General features: G+C 34.5%; 3 protein-coding genes across 10 annotated transcripts in view; 1 reads left to right on the top strand and 2 right to left on the bottom strand.

Moving 5' to 3' along the window:
- The window catches only part of LOC129753481 (la-related protein 1-like), a 4,413-nt gene extending 3,086 nt beyond the window's left edge, over positions 1-1,327 (bottom strand). Inside the window, exon 1 of the mRNA XM_055749298.1 lies at positions 1,310-1,327. Within this exon, the coding sequence (XP_055605273.1) occupies positions 1,310-1,327 (18 nt within the window). The remainder of the gene's footprint in view (positions 1-1,309) is intronic.
- A 322-nt stretch (positions 1,328-1,649) lies between these two features.
- Positions 1,650-10,527, top strand: LOC129758103 (la-related protein 1-like). 8 transcript variants are annotated; one of them, XM_055755553.1, is made up of 10 exons: positions 1,650-1,820; positions 2,246-2,801; positions 4,053-4,868; positions 4,936-5,122; positions 5,177-5,268; positions 5,330-6,201; positions 6,270-7,368; positions 7,436-8,318; positions 8,432-8,756; positions 8,818-10,527. In XM_055755553.1, exons 3-10 carry the CDS (start codon positions 4,143-4,145, stop codon positions 9,140-9,142), a joined length of 4,509 nt encoding a protein of 1,502 aa, XP_055611528.1. In that variant the 5' UTR covers positions 1,650-1,820; positions 2,246-2,801; positions 4,053-4,142; the 3' UTR covers positions 9,143-10,527. The 8 variants fall into 8 exon arrangements, with proteins under 8 accessions (XP_055611528.1, XP_055611524.1, XP_055611527.1 ...); XM_055755549.1 differs by having other exon boundaries at positions 2,004-2,801; XM_055755552.1 differs by having other exon boundaries at positions 1,650-1,824.
- A 5,929-nt stretch (positions 10,528-16,456) lies between these two features.
- The window catches only part of LOC129753479 (uncharacterized), an 8,224-nt gene continuing 2,828 nt past the window's right edge, over positions 16,457-21,852 (bottom strand). The window contains exon 2 of the mRNA XM_055749297.1: positions 16,457-16,482. Coding sequence (XP_055605272.1) covers positions 16,457-16,482 — 26 coding nt within the window. The remainder of the gene's footprint in view (positions 16,483-21,852) is intronic.

The following is a 21,852-nucleotide window of genomic DNA, read 5'->3' as shown; positions in this document are numbered from 1 at the left end:
AGTTTTTTTTCTGTGCCATCATCAGGGATGCCAGGTGTTGAGGATAAAAAATCTGGGCAATTTTGAAAAAAAGTCTGTGTGTGTCTGTGCACAAGGAAAATCACAAATTTTGTACTGAACCAGAATTTTGACAATGCGTGTGAGCGGGAGGGGGGAGGAGGGGGGGGGGTGTTGTATTCGGGTTATATGAGTTAAGAACTATATAACTAACACTGTTTCCTACCACGTACCATGCCGATCTTATTTAAAAAAAAAATTGAATGAATGATTGGTCAATTATACATGAATACAAGCGAGAAATAAAGTCTAATATGGCACTTACGGATCAAATCCGATACATGCACGCTCTTTTTTTTAAACTCAAAATTAAGTAGTTTTGGTTCAAAACAGCACTTCAGTGGCATCCCTCAACTTTGAGTTTGTCTGGGCAATAGCAAAACTAAGTTCTGATATGCATACTCAATACTAAGTTCGGCAGCCGAACTCGAATTTATCCTTTTTTTCGAGGGTAGCTTATTTTCAGGGAATTAAAGGATGATTAAAATTTGTTGTACCCGGATGTTGCTGTTCCGGTACATTGCATTGCAATTGCAGAACGGTGGAAAGTTTTGGCACTCCCGGTCAAAGAAAACTTCCGGATGTTACTTCCTACGGGAAGTGAACAACATCCGGAAGTTTCCGGACATTCCAAGCCGCTTACCGTATGATGACAATGACGGACAGACATTTACGCTGACACGGTGAACATGCATTCCTTCATAGTCTTCCGGTAATTGTTCCGAAACGACAAAATTTTGCGACGTGTTCGTTGGTTGCTGTTCCGGTTCGAACTGAACTCGCTAAGTGTTTTCAGTCCAACAAAGAGAGTTCAATTTTTAGTTCATAAGGTCGAACTCAGCTTTGATCCCTCGCCGAAGGAAAAAAAGGGATCAATTTTGAGTTCGCAGTTCGAACTCCATTTTGAACCATCGCAAGGAGGAAAACGGGTACTTAACTTTAAGTTCATAGAATCGAACTATGTTTTGAACCTCGGTCGTACTTAATTTTGAGTTAAAATAAAAGAGCGTGTGTATATTCATTTCATCACTCAATTAAGAAAGTCTGTAAAATCTGGGCACTCTGAGCAAAAATCTGGGCAAAATCTGTGTCTGGCCAATATCTGGACGAAGCGAAGGGTCAAAAGTCTTGGTTTTACAGACAAATCTGGGCACCTGGCAACCCAGGCCATCATATAAAGACTGCCGTGGTGAGTTCAGCGATGGTGAAAATGGTGAGTTGCCGATATTATGACAGCTCCGCTCAGCACTACCGTGCGCATTTCAGCCATGCTCTATCTTTTAACATTTCGGCAGGGAGATGGCATCCCTATCCTTTGTCATTGAATTTGACAACCATCAAAATTACGGGCCCACGATTTTGTGGGCCCATAACAAACCTGACATTTTGCTGTCAAGGACCCGAACTAAATGTCAAATGCTAGAGAAGTATAGTTGATAGCACACTAACACATCAATCATTCTGATTTCTCATTGGTTGAAATTTTGACTTTTGAGACTTCGTACTGCTTTGAGAGGAAAATACCATAAACGTCTCTCCCGATGGATAGAAAAAAAGAAAAAGATTCTTGTTCGAAAGAAGAACTAGATTGCCACCTCCCTGCATTTCGGCCTCTTGGGCAACAAAACGTGGTTTTGGTGGAACCAAATATTTATCCGACGTTTTTGATCCAAATTGTTCCGGTTTAGCGTTCTAGTGCGGTTCAAAGAGATCGGCTTTACTGTGTGAACACGAGATTGTTGAAGTGCACCGGAAACGGAACGGTTCGTGAGTGCTAGAGACGATTAAAGATTTTCACACCTCGTTTTTCCAAGTCAGTTCCAAGTTTTGACAGCAAGAGCAGAAAGCAGTTCTTGTTCTTGTTGTTCGTAACATTGTTTTTCGTCGTATTTCTTTCCCTTTCCTTATTTTCTGCTGATTTTGTGCGAGTTGTCACATTTTCCCAGTACCTATACAGAAATAAAGCGAAGGAAAATTCAATAAACATCCGGAAAAAAAGGAATCCAACAGTGGTGTAAAGTCGGATATCCTCGATCGACGGATTGGAGGAAGCCAAAAGCTTTTCGGAAAAAAGCTACAAGGCATTAGTGATCAAAATAGTGCGAATTCATCTATCGTAGTGTTTTCTTCTGTGTAGGAAAATTATGCTGTTTTCCTGTACAGTGATAGATCACGTTCTCTTTTCAAGGTAGTGAAAATTTAGCTAAATATTTTCTTGGCAAAGGCCAGATTATGTCATCGGGGTTCTATTCATAGCCTGACAGTCAGTTGAAGAGAATTCGATTGTTCCAATAAAGAGTGGGCAATAACAAACAGGACAAGCTTGATTACAATTCTCGTCAGGCAGAATTGGTGCCTCCTAACCGGTCATTTTCAAATTGGAAGAAAAAGCAATAATAATGGCCAATTCCGTGACAGTAGCAGCCAGGTGCTGTCTGTCGACCGTTGCTTGATCTGAAGGGCGCGACAAGGATAGCCTGAGCTCTTTCACCGAAGAGAAGTCAACATGGAGCGAAAAGGAGATCGATAAGGAAAACTCCCAAGAGTTAGAACTTCACAAGCGGATAGTAAAATATCAAAATAAAATCCAACTCATTCAACACCTCAATATTTGAACTACGCGATATTCTCATCGGAAATTTTCGAAGGAGTGAAAAAAAAAACAAAATCATTTTGCTTTATTCGATTTTATTTTATTTTCATTCCACAATTCCTACGATTATCGGCAAATAGTTGTTGAAAAGGTAAGTTATAAAATAAGTCTTAGTCTGATTTGTTTCTTTACATTTTACAAAAGAGTAATATCACAATTGCGTTATGTATCACATCTTGAAATACGCGATTAAAAAAGAATGTTAACCACCAGGATATATTTAATTGTCCAATCCACCCCTCATAGAGACTTAGAATAGTTGAGCAATATTTAAATACATCAGTTTAATAGTAAAATATTCATACGCCTTTTTTATAAGGTAAATTCGTTACTCAATAAAGTTGCAATTACAATTAGCTTTGCTTGACTGGGCGAAAATGTATGAAAATTGGTTTTATAGTGTACACGGATGTGCAAAATACGGTTCGAAAGATCTTGGCGAGACAAAAAGATTTCACTATGAGGCAAAAAAAAAAACTGTTGACCTTGTACAACAGCTACTTGTAACTTTAAGACTACCGTCATTTTAAATAATAAATTAAATTTGAAAAAAAAATTACCGAGAGAGAAAAAAGTTATGATAAAAAGATGTTTTCAGCTGATCTTCGAAATTATTTGCATGTCGACCAGATTTGGAAATTACCCGCTAGCTGAACATTTTTCCACTCTTTCTTTTGAAACAATACAACTTCTTCAATTAATAACTTTTTTTCCAACACTATAGATATTCTTAGCTCCGTACAAAGTTTTTCTAGTCTCAAGAAGATCTTTTAAACCGTCTACCAGAAAACCAAATTGCTCATTTACCTTTAGAGACAAAGCTTTTTTTAATTATATTAAATGGCGGAGTATGAAGTTAGGACCTTCAAATAACGTCGGAAACAGTTTTATTATAAAAAAAATTAGTATCATAGCTTTTAAATCTGATCTAGAATATATACCTACTTCAGTTGTGATGCTCGTAATCAGCCTTAAATGTTACATACTACCTATTTATCCAAATATTTTTAGTTATAGCGAATCTGGCAAATAGCTTACATCTTCAATAATCAATAACTCTTATTATCAATTAGTGTATTTTAAAACCAATATTCTCTGTCAATTCTCAAAGGATTATTACCTTTTATAAAAAAAACCAACATAAAATGATAAGATCTATTTTATAAGCACAATACTAAATAACATTTTATTTATGTGATAGTAATTTTCCACTTAGAACATGAAATACTTAAACGGTTTTAAAATATTTATTTCATTGTTTTGGTTGCTAGATTATAGAAATATAAAATTTCTGGAATAATTACATTTTCAGTTTGTAAATAATCAATCAACTTTTTTGCAGATTTCATAAATTTCTGAAAAAAAGTTCAGGTGAAGCCACAAGTAATAAAGATCGAATTTGCAGAGCCATCCATTCCTCTGATTTGTCAAAATGGCTTCAGCTGATCCAGGAACCAACAACAGTAGCTCTAGTTCATCCTACGCTAATGTACTACTCAACATCAAGGAACAATCTCAGAAGGAGCAGCAACAGCAACACCAACAACAACAGCAGCAGCAGAATGATAATAATAAAGAGAACATTCGAGCTGAGAAAACATCTTCCAATCCTTCTAACGTTGTAACTTCATCAGCAATTTCAAAACAACCAGATGTGATGGCTAAAGAAACTGGAACCGGCGACAACAATCCGATTGTTGGTTCTAGTGCAACTGGGGAAGATATCGAAGATGATGCCAATTTCGTTCCAGTTTCGCACAACAAGCGCGATCGCCGTTCAAAACAGAAGCCGGCAATACCGGCACCATCCAATGTGGGCGGTGAAAAATCTTCCAAACCCTCTCGCCGCTCTGGAAGAGGTGGAGGTGGCGCAAATGCCAGTAGCCATGCAGGAACATCTGGTCAATCTAAAGACGTTGTTGAGAATACTGGATTACCCAAAGAGAAAGCTAAAAGAAAATCCGGAGAACGACGTCGTGGCGGACGTGGAGGTGGAGGAAATCGCAGTGAAGGAGATAAAGATGAAAAAACTTTAGACAAGGATTCCCATGGTGAATCGCAGGCCCCATCGGCCAAAGTGAGCAGCGAAGATGGATCAGATAAAGAAGCACCGGTCAAATTTATCGAAGCACCACTGCCAAAAGTTAATGCTTGGAAGGTTAGTCTTAGAACATTTCTTAATTTGTAACGTTAGGGCTGAAACGCAATTATTATTATGTTTCCAGGTAACTCCAAAGGTTGAGCCAGCTCAAATTCCCAGCAAAGATGTTCGTCCACAAAAGGCAAAAGGAGTGAACAAGGAAGAGCAAAAGATTGCAGTATCTCAACAGCACCCAAAATCGGTACAGCCTCAGCCCACTAATAAACGTGTGCTACAACCTAATCAGCAACAAATGAAGGCTCCTTCGCAGCGTAAGTGTTTTGTCGTTTTTTTTTAAGTAAGATGTTAACATTTGACTATTCTAGCCGCGGCAAAGCCTAGTGCACCACTGAAAGTGACTCCAGACCAAGTTAAATCTCTACCATCGACCAAGGAGAAGAAAAAAGCTAGTCAAAAGGTAATTGAAGTCTTGTTAACCATTTGGATCTTTACTCATAGTTTATTTTCTTCGCTCACAGCCCGATGAAGCACTATTGTCTAGTAGTTTGGATTGGCCAACTCTTGTGGATCCCCCAAAGTTCCCTGGAGAACAAAAAAAGCAAACTATTGAAACAATGTCTAGTGCTGCAATAGAAGTAACTCAAGAGATAGAAACGAAAAATTTTGCGGTTCCAAATGATTCATATTTGGAACACGCTATTAATGAAACGACTACAATAGATACTGATGCAAATCTTTCTGCACTGGAACAATCTTCTGTTCCTGCCAAACAAAAGTTACCTGTCGATGACGATTCGAACCGACCGAAAAGCGCGGATTCTGGGGATAACAATGGGCACAATGGAGCTATTAATCGGAAAGGTCCTCGTCCAAAGTGGGTGCCGTTGCCAATAGACATTCCTAAACAGCGTGGTCGTCGTGAGAAAACTCCGAGAAGACGTCGTTACGATGATTACGATAATGGAAGCGGATGGCATCAAGAACGACCTTCAATACCACCTCGATCTAATAGAATTCGATCGAGTCGTGGTGGCGGGAGAGGAGGAGGAGAACTAGGAGCTCCTTCAACGGGCTCTATCCCACCATCTTCATATCGTGGCGTTCGTGGAGGTAGACTCTCTAGAGGGGGAGTAGTCCGACGTGGAGGACTCTCATCCAGAGGTGGACACTTGAGTGCAAGACACAGTGACAGGGGTGCAATCAACACGGGAGGATCCCAACCACTCGCCAACGGCATCGAATTTGGACAAGAATTTAACAGTGTTGGACAAACCATAGGGAAGGATCAAGCTGCATTCATGATGCCTTATCTCAGCACATTTTATTACAATGGAGCGCCACTTATCGGAATTGATCAGATTAATGTTAAAGAGTGTATTAAAAAACAAATGTGAGTATCGAAAGACTAGTTGAGTATTTACATGCAACTGATTACATAATGTTTTATTATTTTTTCAGTGAATATTACTTCAGCGAAGAAAACCTCAACCGTGACTTTTACCTAAGACGCAAAATGGACCCCGAAGGATTCTTGCCGGTTACGCTTATTGCCTCGTTCCATCGAGTACAAACATTAACAGCGGATCTTGGTATTATTATCGCAGCAATACAAGAATCAGACAAACTGGAATTGGTTGATGAGTACAAGGTGCGTACAATATCCGATCCGACCAAGTGGCCGATCGATCCTGCAGATGTGGGTACACACTTTCAATCCGAAGGAAATATGGCAGTTGGTAATATTGTATTATCAAGCACAATACATCAACAGGAGAATGATAGAACTGAGCCTAACGCTGCTGCCCTGCCGGTTGCTTCGAAAATACTATCAAGTATTCCACCTCCACCTATGCCAAGAAAATTTCGAACCCAACCTGGATTCACCTCTCAGCCATATTTAGGAACCGAGAGCAAGATGGAAATAGTTCCTACTTCTGTGAAACCTATTGGAATCAAATCACCTGTAGGCTCTGAATCAGAAAATCTAAATCCCAATGTACCTGAGTTCGTTCCTACGTTGGGACTACAAAAACAACCTTCAGATCAAACTTTTAACCAACCTACAGTCCCTAGTTCCAACAAGGATGGCAAAGAGAACATTGCTCAGGATTCAAAAAACGCCGTAGGGAAATCTAATTCTAAATCAGTCGACAGCAGCAATAAGCCTACGGCTTATTCGGATGCTCCCACTGTCACTGAAGAAGCTGAGCTGTGGAAAGAAGTGAAACGACGCTCTCGATCGGCGCAATCGCTACAGAATGTACAACAGCCACAGAAACAAGATCAGGAGTTATCCGGCAAAAACACCGCAAAAAAAGGATCTCCCGCACCACAGGAATCAGCCAGAACAGGAGCAGTCGGAACATCGACTGTAGCACGACCATCCCATCCTGACGAAGAACGGGAAGAATTAGATTTCCAATTTGACGAAGAAATAGATATCCCACGTGGGGGTGGTCGTGCGAATCATTTTACGGACAATTGGTCTGAAGATGATGACGAATCAGATTACGAACTCTCGGACCATGAGATTAATAAACTTCTCATTGTGACTCAGGTATAACATTGATAACTTATCTTTTTTGTTTCGTTTTACAAACCAATAGCGATTAAAAATTTTACAGGTAAGCAACCGTGCGCCGAAGCATGAAGGCTATGATCGAACGGGAGATTTTTCGACTCGTACCAAGATCACCCAGGATTTGGAGCAAATTATCAATGATGGTTTACATAACTACGAAGAAGATTTAATAACGATTAACTATCGGCGGGGAGGAAATTACAAGACTGTCAATTTGATTTCGCAAGAAGAATTCGATAAGATAATTCCAAAGCCGCCGAAACCAACTCAAGAAGCTCCGCCTCCCCCACCACCTCCAACATTTGTAGATACGGCTGCTGAAGATGATCTTCTCAATGCAAGCACATTAAGTGCAGCACATCGTCGTAAGGCGCGTTTCTTTGCAGTTAACAAAGATGAATTTGTTGATCCCATCACACCTCGCAAACGCAAAACACGCCATCTAACTAATCCTCCTGTTGAAAGTCACGTTGGTTGGGTGATGGATGCAGTCGAACATAGGCCGCGTACTACCAGCGTAGGAAGCTCGACCGGAACATCGCCCACGGCCTCTAGCTATGGTTCGCTGCCTCAAAGCTTGCCAACGTTCCAACACCCATCCCATTCGCTTCTGAAAGAAAATGGTTTTACGCAACAAGTCTACCACAAATATCACAGCCGCTGCTTGAAAGAACGCAAACGCATGGGATCAGGTCACTCACAGGAAATGAATACTTTGTTCCGGTTTTGGTCGTTCTTTCTACGGGAAAATTTCAACAAGACAATGTATAATGAGTTCCGACAGTTGGCTCTCGAGGATGGCGCCGAAGGTTTTCGCTATGGATTGGAATGTCTTTTCAGATTCTATTCCTACGGATTGGAAAAGAAATTCCGCCAACAATTGTACGATGACTTCCAGCAGGAAACAATTAGGGATTATGAAAGTGGTAAGATTGTTTTTGCAGTTTATAATATTCACAAAATAATGAAGGATATTTCATAAAACTAGAGAGGGGTTGCTTAGCATTTAAATATTTTGAATTTTAATTTTTCGTACTAGGTCAACTGTATGGTTTAGAAAAGTTTTGGGCTTTTCTGAAGTACTACAAAAATGCTTCAAAGATGAGTGTCGAACCTAAATTGAAAGAGCATCTTGATAAATTCAAATCGATCGAAGATTTCCGCGTGGTGGAGCCGCAGATAAATGAAATGCTCGAAGGCGTAGGTAATCTAAAATCTTCGCCCTCGAAACGAAGACCTCGCAGCGTATCGGAGAGTGAAGGAGTAACTGCTGTTGCTGGTCCAAGTCACGTTCGACGTTCGAACAATGTTGGAGTCTCTGGTTCTGCAGGAAGTTACAATCAACATCAGTACAGTAGAAAAAGGTAGTTTTGGAGATTACCCTCTTGGTTTTTCAATCAAAAATGTAAATTTTGTTTTACTTAGGTGCGATTCTGCGGGAAATCGGATGGTAGATGTTTCGAATCGTCCAAGCCCATCGCAACGAATTCGGACTGGTTCCTTCGGCGATGGTGCAGCAAAAGTTATGAGTGGAAGACCAAGAAGTGGTTCAGCTGGTAACAAAGTTGTAAGAGTAACACCTAACGAACGGTCTGTGATCAATCGTGGCGGAAATCAATTACCGAATCACAGTAAACAAAAACAGCAATCGACACCTGGTACCAGCAGCAGTACCAGTTCAACAAAACCCACAGATACGTCCAGCACATCTTCATCTGGTACAAATGCTCCTATTGAAAAAACATCTTAGTGTGGGCCATGGAAAAATATTATCTACTGATAAACTTTCAAATTTTTTTTTGTTTTTCGTGGAGGGTACTTTCGTTGAAGAAGTGTGCCAACGCTGAACACATTGCATTGAGAGGAAAACGTATTTATTCACAGGGTCTAATAAGCTAGCTATCACAGATCCATGGTAAAAAGTGTAGAAAACAATAACACAGTTTGTTGTCACTTTTCCTATTCGTGTCGCTAATAAATCACCGTATTTTGCTATGACATTTTTTGAAGCCTGAAATTATCTGTTCTTTTTTTTTATTTACAATTCGTTTATGCCAACCAATTCAAACTCTTTTCAAAGTATAACAAAAACCGAATGTAATTTTTATTCACAAAGTTTTTGTTTGAATTAATAAACACTTGAATCAAAAAGTACCTACACAAAATTATATCTTCAAAGTTATAGGGAAATAACTTAACTGCCATCTCAAAATAGCACACCACTCAAAATGATTTACTACGTTGGTGGTTAACGAAAGCTTAAATCACATTTTGGATGTAATTTGTTAAAAATATTGCTTTTTTTCCTCTGCACAGCACATGATCTATAAGTTTTAGTCAAAGCGCAAGGTTTAACAGTATAATCCGGAATTAGTACATTAATCTACCACTTCAATAGAACAATAATATTTAGTTTTTCTATAAGTTCAATATAAATCCAAAACTGGGCTAGACTCGTAAAAATATTTTTTAACTATCACGATGTCAATCTTCAACTTTGAAAGCATTTTCGAAACCTTCGTAGCAATAAAAGATATTTCCCAGTGCGAAACCTACGTTGAAAAGCAACACCAAGACCTCTAAACAAGACTTCCCAAAACAACGGATTCTTATTTGTACCACTATTCGCATTGATAATGCAACAAGTTTTTTGTTTGCGAATTAGGTTCAACTTCAGATAATGATAAACTGAAAAATAAAAAAAAATACAGCGAACGAATACAAGTAGGTAATACACTTAAGCCTTATGTGAGTTTAATTCTATGATTTATCATATAGAATTAGTGTGACTACTAGAATTCAAATCAACATTTTTTTCTTTTCTTGTAGTTTGTCACTTTTCAAACTTAAGTTAACTATTTTTTAAGAATTGTTTTCCTTGGCACTATAACGTAAATGCGCTATTAAAAAACGAAATACATACAGTACCGTACTGTGGAATCATTTATAAAGGGGGTAATGTTGAAAAAAAATTATTAACTGAAAACAAATGAAAAAAAATATAAAATGTTCAAAAGAAACATAAAAATTATAGTCATATATTGTAATTAACATTGTGAAATCGAGGAACCCATAAACTGTAAATAAATACCTATATATTCGATACACCTACAAAAAAATAAAATAAAATTAAATTAAGGAATAAGACAAATTTGTATTTCATTTAATTCAAAGAAATCTGCAATTAAACGTTATAATTTAAGCCTCTAAACAGCGGCTGAGGAAAAAAAGGACTGACATTGAACAATCAATCGTCTACAGGTTCTAGACGATGTCATAGATTAACAGTCTTGTAATAATACCTATTCGCTAAAGATAAACTGTCTCTCCCGCTTCTAGAAATGCGTATGAGGTGGAGGAAGAACCGAATGAGCCTGTGTGACCATTACAAAAAAAAAGAAGTTTGATAGATCAAAACAAGATAATGAGAAAATGATAAAAATAACAATAAAAACCGTGGAATTACAAAATTAAATAAAAATTGAACAATTTGACATTTTAAGTCTTTAAAGAAACGAACAAAAATATGAAAAAAATGACAGAAATGTTATGGGTAAATGATAAAAGTTACAAAAACTACTAGTATGACAAAAATGACAGAAATGACTGATAAAAATGACAAAATTGCAAAACTAAAAAAAATTTCAAAATTGTTGAAAAAGACATAAATGACAAAAATGAAAAAAAATATAAAAATGACAAAAATTACAAAGATAACAAAACAAAAAATCAAAAATGCAAATATGACAGAACTGATAAAAAAGATTAACAATGGCAAAAATGATAATAATGACAAAAATGAAAACAATGACAAAAATGCAAAAATAAAAAACTGGAATATGCCAATAATGACAAAATTGAAAAAAATACAAGAAAAACAAAATTAATAAAAATTATAAAACTTACAAACATTGCAAAATTGACAAAAAATTTCACAAATTGAAAAAATTACACAAATTGAAAAAAATTACAAAAATTAAAAAATTAACAAAAATTACAAAAAAAACACAAATAAATACAAATAAAAAAACAAAAAATTAAAAAAATAACAAAAATTGGAAAAATTACAAAAATTACAAAAAATAAAAAAGTTTCAAAAATTACAGAAATTACAAAAATGTTAAAATTTTTTATTTATAAGTAGCGAAAGTCATTTGAAAAAGTTTCGCCCGACCTAGAATCGAACCTGGGCAGGCTGACTCTACTCGCCGGCAACTTTCCACAAAGTCATCTGTACAGACATTGTGAGAGGTGGCTAGAGAGCCCCTTGAAGGCAATGCTAGGGCTGAGTAGAGACTGGTAGAGTCGCCTGGTTTTATTTTTGCGAACCATCGTTTACCGCCAGAGGTCAGCACTGTACAGATGTAAGGCTTCGCTATAAAGCTTCAAAAAAAGGACGCTAGGGTCGCTAGGGGCCTCGCCTTCTAAAGTCGCCCGATTCAAAATCGCCTGAAACGCGACTATTGCTATCGATATTTCCAAACAGAATGGAATGGTGAAGTGGTGTAATGATGAAATGTGGTATAAATCGGTACAAAATGAGTGAGATGAGTAGTTAAATCTCCTGAAACGCGCCTTTTGAATTGGAAACGGACTATATACGCACAGAATGTGGTGTATTTATCGAACTTAGTTTGTAATCTATATATATAAAAAGCAATTTCTGTATATTTTGTTATTGAGGACAAACAATTGATTTCACTCATCCAAAATGAAATCAGGGGTCGGCCACAGGGGTCGTCCATATAAACTATTCACTGTTAATGCGATATTGTCGTTATTATACATCTGATTCAGATGAAAATTGGTACACGAGAGTTTTGAGGGACGAGCAATCGATTTCAGATATTAAATTTAGTGAAAAGGACCGGCAAAGGGGGTCGTCCATATTAACCTTTCAATGTTTTTGCAATATCGTCGTTATTATACATCGGATTGGAATGAAAATTTGCACATGATAGTTTTCAGGGACGGGCAATCGATTTCAGATGCCAAATGTTTTGCCGGGGGTCGATGAAAGGGGTCGTCGATATTAACAAATTTTTCACTGTTTTAAGAAATATTGACGGTATTATGCAATCGATTACTTTGCAAATTAGCACACGGGAGTTTTGAGGGAGGGCAATCGATTTCAGGTATCAAAGATTGTATAAGAGGCCATCTTAAGCGGTTCAACTTTTTGGCAATAATTGCGTTGTTATGCAACGATTGAGTCGAAATTTATACACGGCCCGTGTCACGGGTTTTTTTTTTGGCACGGTAAATAGATTCCTGATTTCAAATTTAGTAGCAGACGACAGAAAAAGTCGTCTGCTACGTGCAATAGTGCAATTATTATTTAACAATGAATTCGGAAGTGCATCTGGAAAATGCTTGGCAATTGACTTTCATACAAACTGTTCATGACATATTCTAAATCTAAAGTGAAACGGAGTTCGTATGGGATCAGCTAGTCTATATAAAAAGCAATTTGTTAGCGAGGCAGGAATCAAAGGTCGATCAAACTGGTTTTGACAATGTATTACTTCAAAATCTAAAATATATAAAAATGATTTATAATTGTTACGAATTGAAGAACGGGTTTTGGAAAGAAATAGATCAATGAGGGTGGTTTTCCAACTTTTCAATAAGAATAGGACTATCATTGAAAGGGTATTCTTTATTCAGTGTAGAAAATATTTTACTTTGTTTGAAAAACATCAACTAATCTTATCACATTTTTATAACTGCTTGCTAACGAAGTTCGTACGGGATCTACAATATAAAATAATTAGAATGACTAGAATGGTTATGTTTCGAGTCAGAATGTTAGTTAAAGTTGTCAATTAGTTACCAAAGTGTAATTAAACAACTTTTGTGATGTTAAATGAATGTATAAAATTACAAAAATTACAAAAATTACAAAAATTACAAAAATTACAAAAATTACAAAAATTACAAAAATTACAAAAATTACAAAAATTACAAAAATTACAAAAATTACAAAAATTACAAAAATTACAAAAATTACAAAAATTACAAAAATTACAAAAATTACAAAAATTACAAAAATTACAAAAATTACAAAAATTACAAAAATTACAAAAATTACAAAAATTACAAAAATTACAAAAATTACAAAAATTACAAAAATTACAAAAACTACAAAAATTACAAAAATTAAAAAAATTACAAAAATTACAAAAATTACAAAAATTACAAAAATTACAAAAATTACAAAAATTACAAAAATTACAAAAATTACAAAAATTATAAAAATTACAAAAATTACAAAAATTACAAAAATTACAAAAATTACAAAAATTACAAAAATTACAAAAATGACAAAAATTACAAAAATTACAAAAATTACAAAAATTACAAAAATTACAAAAATTACAAAAATTACAAAAATTAAACAAATTACAAAAATTACAAAAATTACAAAAATTACAAAAATTACAAAAATTACAAAAATTACAAAAATTACAAAAATTACAAAAATTACAAAAATTACAAAAATTACAAAAATTACAAAAATTACAAAAAATATAAAAATTACAAAAATTACAAAAATTACAAAAATTACAAAAATTACAAAAATTACAAAAATTACAAAAATTACAAAAATTACAAAAATTACAAAAATTACAAAAATTACAAAAATTACAAAAATTACAAAAATTACAAAAATTACAAAAATTACAAAAATTACAAAAATTACAAAAATTACAAAAATTACAAAAATTACAAAAATTACAAAAATTACAAAAATTACAAAAATTACAAAAATTACAAAAATTACAAAAATTACAAAAATTACAAAAATTACAAAAATTACAAAAATTACAAAAATTACAAAAATTACAAAAATTACAAAAATTACAAAAATTACAAAAATTACAAAAATTACAAAAATTAAAAAAATTACAAAAAAAGCAAAAATTACAAAAATTTCAAAAATTACAAAAATTACTAAAACTATAAAAATATAAAAATTACAAAAATTACAAAAGCTACAAAAATTACAAAAATTGCAAAAATTACAAAAATTACAAAGATTACAAAAATTACAAAAATTACAAAAATTACAAAAATTACAAAAATTTCAAAAATTATAAAAATTACAAAAATTACAAAAATTACAAAAATGACAAAAACTTTAAAAATGACAAAAATGGAAAATATGACAAATATTACAATAATTACAAAAATTACAAAAATTAGACAAATGACAAATGACAAATATTACAAAATTGAAAATGGCTTTAAATGACAAAAATGACAAAAATTACACAAATGACAATTGACAAAATTGAAAAAAGGCAGAAATGACTGAACTTAAGAATGACAAAAATGTTAGAAATGACAAAACTGTTGGGAAGATTTAAAATTTGTTTGGATGACAAAAAAGTTTTGAGACTTCAAGTAATTTTATCATTTGAATAAAGTTTGTGGAATTCTGTCAAATGTAGATTACAAAAATGAATAAAAAATGTCAAAAATGCCAAAAATGTCGAAAATGATAGAATTGGCAAAAATAACAGAAAACTTAATTTCGAGATTATTAACCTTAATTATTCCAGCGAGACCACCTGCTGTTGGTTTGAAATTTCCTAAAAGTGTTTGACTTATTTCTCTACTTAATCCTTCTGTCTCATCCTCCCCGTTTATCTCTCGGAGTTTCGCTGCTCAAAGTCTTCATCAGATTGTTGAAGTTTTTGAACTAGGTACCTTTAAATGTTGACCGGCGAAATGCAATCCTGAAATATTTTGTGATCTAAGGAAGGAAAGGATCGGATCGGATATGCGTTGTTGGCCGCCGCAGGAAGGGTGAAGATGAATGCTGCACGGTTGAATGGGCGTGTTTATTGTTATGCTAAAGTTGGTTCTGGGTCCTGTGTGAAGTGGGCGGTTTGGCTTGGCCACCGCAAAACTGGAAACCAGCATTGGAACAAGGGAAAGAAGATGAGCGTTTCATTTCCCACTACCGTAGCCAGGCTTTAGTGGCAGAAAAGCGCCCAAGGAAGAGGACGTTCTTCGAGAGTCGAGAGTCGAGGGCCATGGACTGGAATGGAATGTCAGACGGCAGAGCAAGCAAACGAAACAAAGTACAATTAAGATGAATTTAATGTTGTTTAGGTTAGGTCGCTTTTGGCTATTTTGGCTTCCATATAATGCAAAAGTAATGGTTCTCCACTTTTTCCACCCTCTGTTAACAGTTGAAACAGTTGAGTTGAATGAAGGCAAAAACCACCACTACCAAGCGCATTAGAGGAGGAGCAGCAGGAGGAGGGTGGTGGTCGGGATCAGGGAAAAGCGAAAGCAGAAAAAAAAACACAACAAGACACGGCTGTTCCGGCGTGCTCTTCTTTGATATTATTTTTTCAATTATTTCTGTGTAGATGCCGCCGGGTTTCTGGGCTTGTTGCTAAAAACAGGGACTGACTCCCGTTTCTGAGCATTCATTTTTGCCGTTTGGCTGCCGAGAGGGCCCCGAGACTGTTCTGATGTTGTGCTATGTTGTGTCCAATCGGTTCAGTTCACTCTTTTGTGTCGAGGACGAGGCAAGGGAAGGCAATCTTTGTACGAACTGCCTGCTGGACTTTTGTCCTTTATTTGGTCTCTCGCCTGGCCACAGCCATAGAATAGGTATAGTCCAAAATAATTGTGAAACAGCTTGATGACACTTTAGAAGGACCGAGGCTCCGATTTTCCCAGGGAATTAATGTGTGTAGGTACTCGTCTGTGTCCGTTTGTGTGTGGCCATATGAATGCTTGCCAAGGGTCACGGGATGAAAATTTCCGCCAGTTTTTCGCTACTTTCCACGTCGACGACGAGAAACGGTTCTGGCCTGGTCTGGCACATGGAATATATTATTGTTATGACTATTTCAAAGAGGCACGCCCTCTTGTCGTCAACAGGACAAACTCGCCTTCCCGAGGGCAAATAATCCTCTAACTAACTGTTTGGCCGCTTTTGTGCTAGAAAATTATAGAACCTTCACTGGAGCATCTTTATTTTCCCTGATGAGTTGAGTGAGAATGTCTCGAATATATACTTTCATATACCCTGAAGCGACCCTCAGTTGTTTTGGGGATAGAACGTAGCTGTAAGGTTGAATTGCAATATTAGCATTCAATTACAATATTTTCTTGTAACAGCGTCGAAGAAGATTCCGGCACGTTTAATGAGATGGTCGTTGTTTTTCTGCCAAAAAATGCGATCTTAAAATTTGCATTTCAAATCAAGGTAAAATAATTTGTGGCAAATTGAGAATTTTTATTCATCTACACATTGTATGAATTTTTTAAACAACTTTTAAATTGATATAAAAAAAAATTACAAGTTTTTTTTTTCCTTTTGTTGTTCGGTACAATGTAAGAATCACAGTATTAATATCGAAGCAAAATAAGGCATAAATCACCAATGAGTCTAAACGTATTGCAGTCTTCAACAAAGTTGCTTAATAATTCAAAATCTTGAATATTAAAAAATCGGAAATTATCTCCGGTAAAACCAGGAATAACTAGAAAATAATTTTAAAATAATAAACTAATCTCTGAAAAAAAAACTCTCTAAAAATCTAAAATGTGATAGCTTAGCTTAATTGACTACTCACATCCACCTGATGTCATTGAATCCGAAATGCATCACAAAGTTTCATAATCAAAATAAATCTAATAATTCATGATTGTGTCCAAGATTGAGATTACACACATTGCGAATTCCATGATCGCAAGCGTGGCTCAGAAGAAAAGTTCCCCATCGCCAATGGATGCTACTCCGTGATTGACCGAGGCCAGGTCAAATGAATGGAGCCTAGGATTGGCAGACCATTCACAATGTTCAAACCTGATGATCTCTTTTTTTAACATCAACAACGGCGCCGGCCACGTCCTAGTAGTCAAATGATGGATTTAAAAAGAGAGAAAGGGATGAACGAATAATGTTGTGATTTTAGACCGAGATTACCTCTGCATCCTAGCAAATAATTTGGTTGGGGCAATGGGGGAAAGGATTCGATCGGGATACACTTTTGGTTAGTGTAATTATGTTAAAATCAGAACTAAATTGTAATATCAAACTCTCCTGTTTTTTCCCTAATGAAACTCAAAAGATGCAAAATTTTTTTACGATGGTTCTATCATAAAAAGTGTTAACGTGGTTACCCAAATTCTTGAAGAAACATTGATAAATTGATGTTTTCTTTCATTTACCCTTTACATTGAAATTTTTCAAAAATCGGGTTATAATTTTATCACATTTAACTATTTTTTTTAACATTTCTTTTTGTTTGACGAACTTTTAATTAGTTTCTGTGTTCCAACATATTTTTATACTGTACAATTTTACTACTTATGATCATGCAAAGTTTGAAATTCAAGAAAAATTCATGTACCCGGTCATTAAGTAACCATTTTTTTAATTTCTTTATTTGAAACGGCTCACACCTTAAGGTTTTAAGGAGCTGGTATTTTAATTTAAGAGAAAACCGAAGATAGAAAGGGAAAATTGAAAATAAAAATAATTATAGAAGGAGATCGATATAGCTTCGAAGAAAAGATAAATTTCGAACATGTAAAGATGATAAGGAGATTTCTTTCTTGCTGGAAAATTAATACTATAGGAACTACAAAACTGTGTCTCATAAAAATTTATTTGAGAAAATTCGTACTTTCGTGGAAAAGAGTATCACTTTAATAATTTTTGAATGGATTTTTTCAATACTACTTGATTATTCATAGTTAAATTGAAAAATATCTTTATTCGAGTGTCTTCTTTTAATATGCCAAAACAAATCTGGCGAATTTAGCTTATTTAATCGAACAAAGAGTTTGATATTTTTTTCAAGAAAACGCCCACGCTCAAATCAATTAAGCTAAATCTTTCAAACTCTTGAGATCCGATCATCTATTAAATTAAATTTTCAAAAGAAAATTAAATTAATGGGATTCAAATCTAATTCTTCCAAACTCGATCCAAATTTGATATTTAAGGTTAGTGTTAATCAAAATACCAGAAAAGAATTCTCAGTTAAATATTTTACGGGAAAATAACATGTTTCTTTATCATTAAAAATCTTTTTTTTTAAATCCTGTCGAAAATTTTTTTATAAATGATAACCATTTTTTTTTAATTAAACAAAACTTGCAAAATAAACTCATATTCGACAATTCATTAGTAACTTTAATTAGAGTGTCCTACCAGGGAATTCCTGGGAACGAAAAAAATTCTCGAACCCCGGGAAACGCTAAAAAATAAGAAAAAGGTGCTTAACTACTAAACCATTACACGACCTAAATTGGAAAAATGAAACAGATTGAGCTAGGAAAATGATGGTCCTACCTTGATTTATGCCTTAGACTTAAACATTTTTTTTAACTGGTTAATACATTGAATTTGATGTGTTTTTTAACACTTAGTGTTAGTAGTAATCTTTTCAAACCTACCGGCTAAAAATTTTAAATATCATACCATTCCGTATGTAGTAGAGTATTAAAATCTTCATTTTAATTTTTTCCGGGAATCCGAGAGTTCCCGGGAAAAGGATCGTCAGATTTTCCGATTCTCGGGAACGCTAAAATGGCCGGGAAATGGATACTCTAATTATAGATCCTTAACAAAATAGTGAAGCATTACTTAAATGTTATTAATTAATTTAATTTAATATTTTACTTAATTGAAAACAACAGTTTTGGCACTTCACTTAAATTTGTAGAATTTGTTCCAGTGGTTTCTGAGATAAAAAATGTCGAATATCGGTGTTTTTTTGGTTTAAATTTTTTTTGCGGTCCACAATGTGTTAATTTGATTGTGAAACTCATTTACGAGCTTAGTCTTAACCTTAGGAATCTAAAATCTGACCCTGAATTAAGAATTAGAATTTCGAATATGTTTTCGAATTTAAACTGATTTCTGAAATTTACAAAAAAAGGGTTTTGAATCCAGACTCCAGATCAGAATTTAAAATATAAACCAAGAATTGAAATTTATTTCTAAGCCCTCAGTCATGAATCTTTGATTTAAATCTGAATTGATTTTTTCAATTCTTTATATTAAAATCGCCTTGCGAACCTGAATCAAATTATGAATTTCGTATTAGGAATCTGATACTGAGTATACAATCGCCATTTGAAGCTTTGCTATGTTTAAATTCTGCATGAGAACGAAGTTAAAGATATTCGAAACTGAATATGAAGGGGGGAGAGGGGGAGTTAAGTTTCTGAAGCTCTGTAGAAAGCATTTAGTGTATTTTTTTAAAATGATTTTTAAAGGCTCGTGCATTATCGCAACACCACCATTTGTGTGATTATTTCTTCTTCTTCTTCTTCTAACATCAACATGGCCAAAACATGTAAGCATCCTGGAAAAGGAAAAACTTGCGTCCTTCATTTTTCTTTTCAACGTTGTATCTGTTACATATTGAATGCATTGTAGATCCAACTAGGGCCAGGCCAAACATGTGATGAAAACCGCAAAAGATACAGCATCAAGGGAAGGAATGAAGCGTGGAGTTCCCTGCCAAACGCTTCATAGGATTTTTTATTACAATTATGATTTTTCTTCTGAAGTTGTTAAAAAGGAAAAACATATAAAACATATAAAAAGAACAAAAATAATGGATTGATCTCTCCAAAAACTACCGAAGCTTGACGAAGATACAAATTTTGATTGATTAATGACATCTGGAATCCTTTTCCAGTTGAGATGTCATTTCTTGCGGTCTTCAGCTATCTTCAATATTTCGTTCACTGTACCACGAATATCTTCAAAAGTATCTTATGCAATTCCAAATTTCACACAAACGGTTTCTTGGGAAAACTCTTAACACTTAAATTGAAATTGGTTACTAAGAATTCGTTATTTTCCAGAAAATTAGTATATAATTTGCGGAGCCGAAACAAACGCGTTATGTCAGTTTGGCTACTTCTCCTTCAAACTAAAAAAAAAACCATTCGAATAAAAAAGCACAGAAAAACTGAGCCTAATTTAGATCCTAGTTTGCTTTATATGTCCTTTGTATGCTTTGAAAACCCGGGCATGTTCTAATAAATCCGGAATCTAGCATGCATATCCTACAATAAATAATGCATCAGTATTAAATAAAGAAAATATTTCAGGAGTTACCAGCGAATCATTATGTTCTGTAAAGGAAGTATTTTCTTCTCATTAAAAAAAATTAACGTTAAAAATATATCAGCTTATGAAAGAAAGTCTGCAGAAATTTGAAAAAGTGAAGAAAGTAAAAAAATAAACATTTCAAATCTTTTTAAACTGTCAGTTTTCTCGGACTTTGTTGGGAATAAAATTAATAATTATGTATTACGCAATCTGGAATGCTTACTTCATAAGCATAAGTATGAGGATGAATAATGCAAAATAATTGTTAGTTTTGCGATTATTATTGAAATTTGCGTTGATTTACACACTCTTTTTAACTTTGTAAAAAGGTAACTGTAGTTGACTAAACAGGATCAATCGGCAAAACTGAGTTCCGCTATTGAATTTTCATTCCATTTTGAATCTGAGATTTGAAATTCTAAATGAAACTTTTCCAACTGGTTAAGCCCAAATTTCATACTTTTGATTCTGATGTACTGTTTTTTTTAAAATAATCCGCTACTAAAGCAAATACCCTGAATTCAATACACAAAACTCATACTTTCCCTTTGAAAATGATCCACCTTTTGTGTGATTATTTATGAAAATAAATAAAACGTTTTCCATCTGAAATCATCGTGGAAATCTAGCAGAGTTTTGAATGATTGAAAGTACTCGTTTTTGTATTAAACTCACCTATTTTGCTCAATAAAAAAAAAAGTTAAAAACATTTTTTTTATGGATAAAATATTGCCATTTTTTTCAGTTCCATCTATTTACACGCTGATTTCAGATGGAAAATGTTCCAATTATTATCATAAATAATCACACGAAAGTAGTGTTGCGATAGTGAGCAATTTCCTATGCCCAAGCCTTCAAAAATCACTTCATAAAATACACTAAATACTTTCTACAGAGCTTCAGCAACTTCTAAAGTCAAAAAGATATTATAGATCGCTCTTTCCAACTTTGTTCCGAACACAGCAAACCCTTTTATAAAATCTACAAACACATATATTTTGACCAGATAAAAAACTTTGTAGAAGATATCAAAGCACTAATTTGAATAACCAACATTTTTATAACGATATTCTGGATGAACTCCCCACTAGGTACCAGATTGATCGGAGAAAATTGATTCTCCGTTGACATTTTCCTTTCAGATACTCAATGTGGGCTCTCCAGGTAAACTTCAAAATCAAATCAAACCAAACCAAACCCCGAGATACTTAAAATACCTCAATTGAGTGATCGTTCAGCCTAGATAGGAGTTGAAGCTTAGGTTGAGCAGATCTATGTTTCTTAGAGAAAACTGCCATCTCCGTTTTCTGTGGAAAAAATTCAATCCCAAGCCTCAAAGCCCAGGTTAACAATCT

This window comes from Uranotaenia lowii, chromosome 3 (genome assembly GCF_029784155.1).
Source record: "Uranotaenia lowii strain MFRU-FL chromosome 3, ASM2978415v1, whole genome shotgun sequence".
NCBI classification, from domain to species: domain Eukaryota; kingdom Metazoa; phylum Arthropoda; class Insecta; order Diptera; family Culicidae; genus Uranotaenia; species Uranotaenia lowii.
Note: the sequence above shows the minus strand (reverse complement) of the source record. Positions and strands in the feature narration are given on the sequence as shown.

Coding starts and splice junctions, on each gene's coding strand:
- LOC129758103 (XM_055755553.1), top strand. CDS start 4,143: ATGGCTTCAGCTGATCCAGGAACCAACAACAGTAGCTCTAGTTCATCC. Junction 5,123..5,176: donor AATGAAGGCTCCTTCGCAGC/GTAAGTGTTTTG, acceptor TGACTATTCTAG/CCGCGGCAAAGCCTAGTGCA. Junction 5,269..5,329: donor AGAAAAAAGCTAGTCAAAAG/GTAATTGAAGTC, acceptor CTTCGCTCACAG/CCCGATGAAGCACTATTGTC.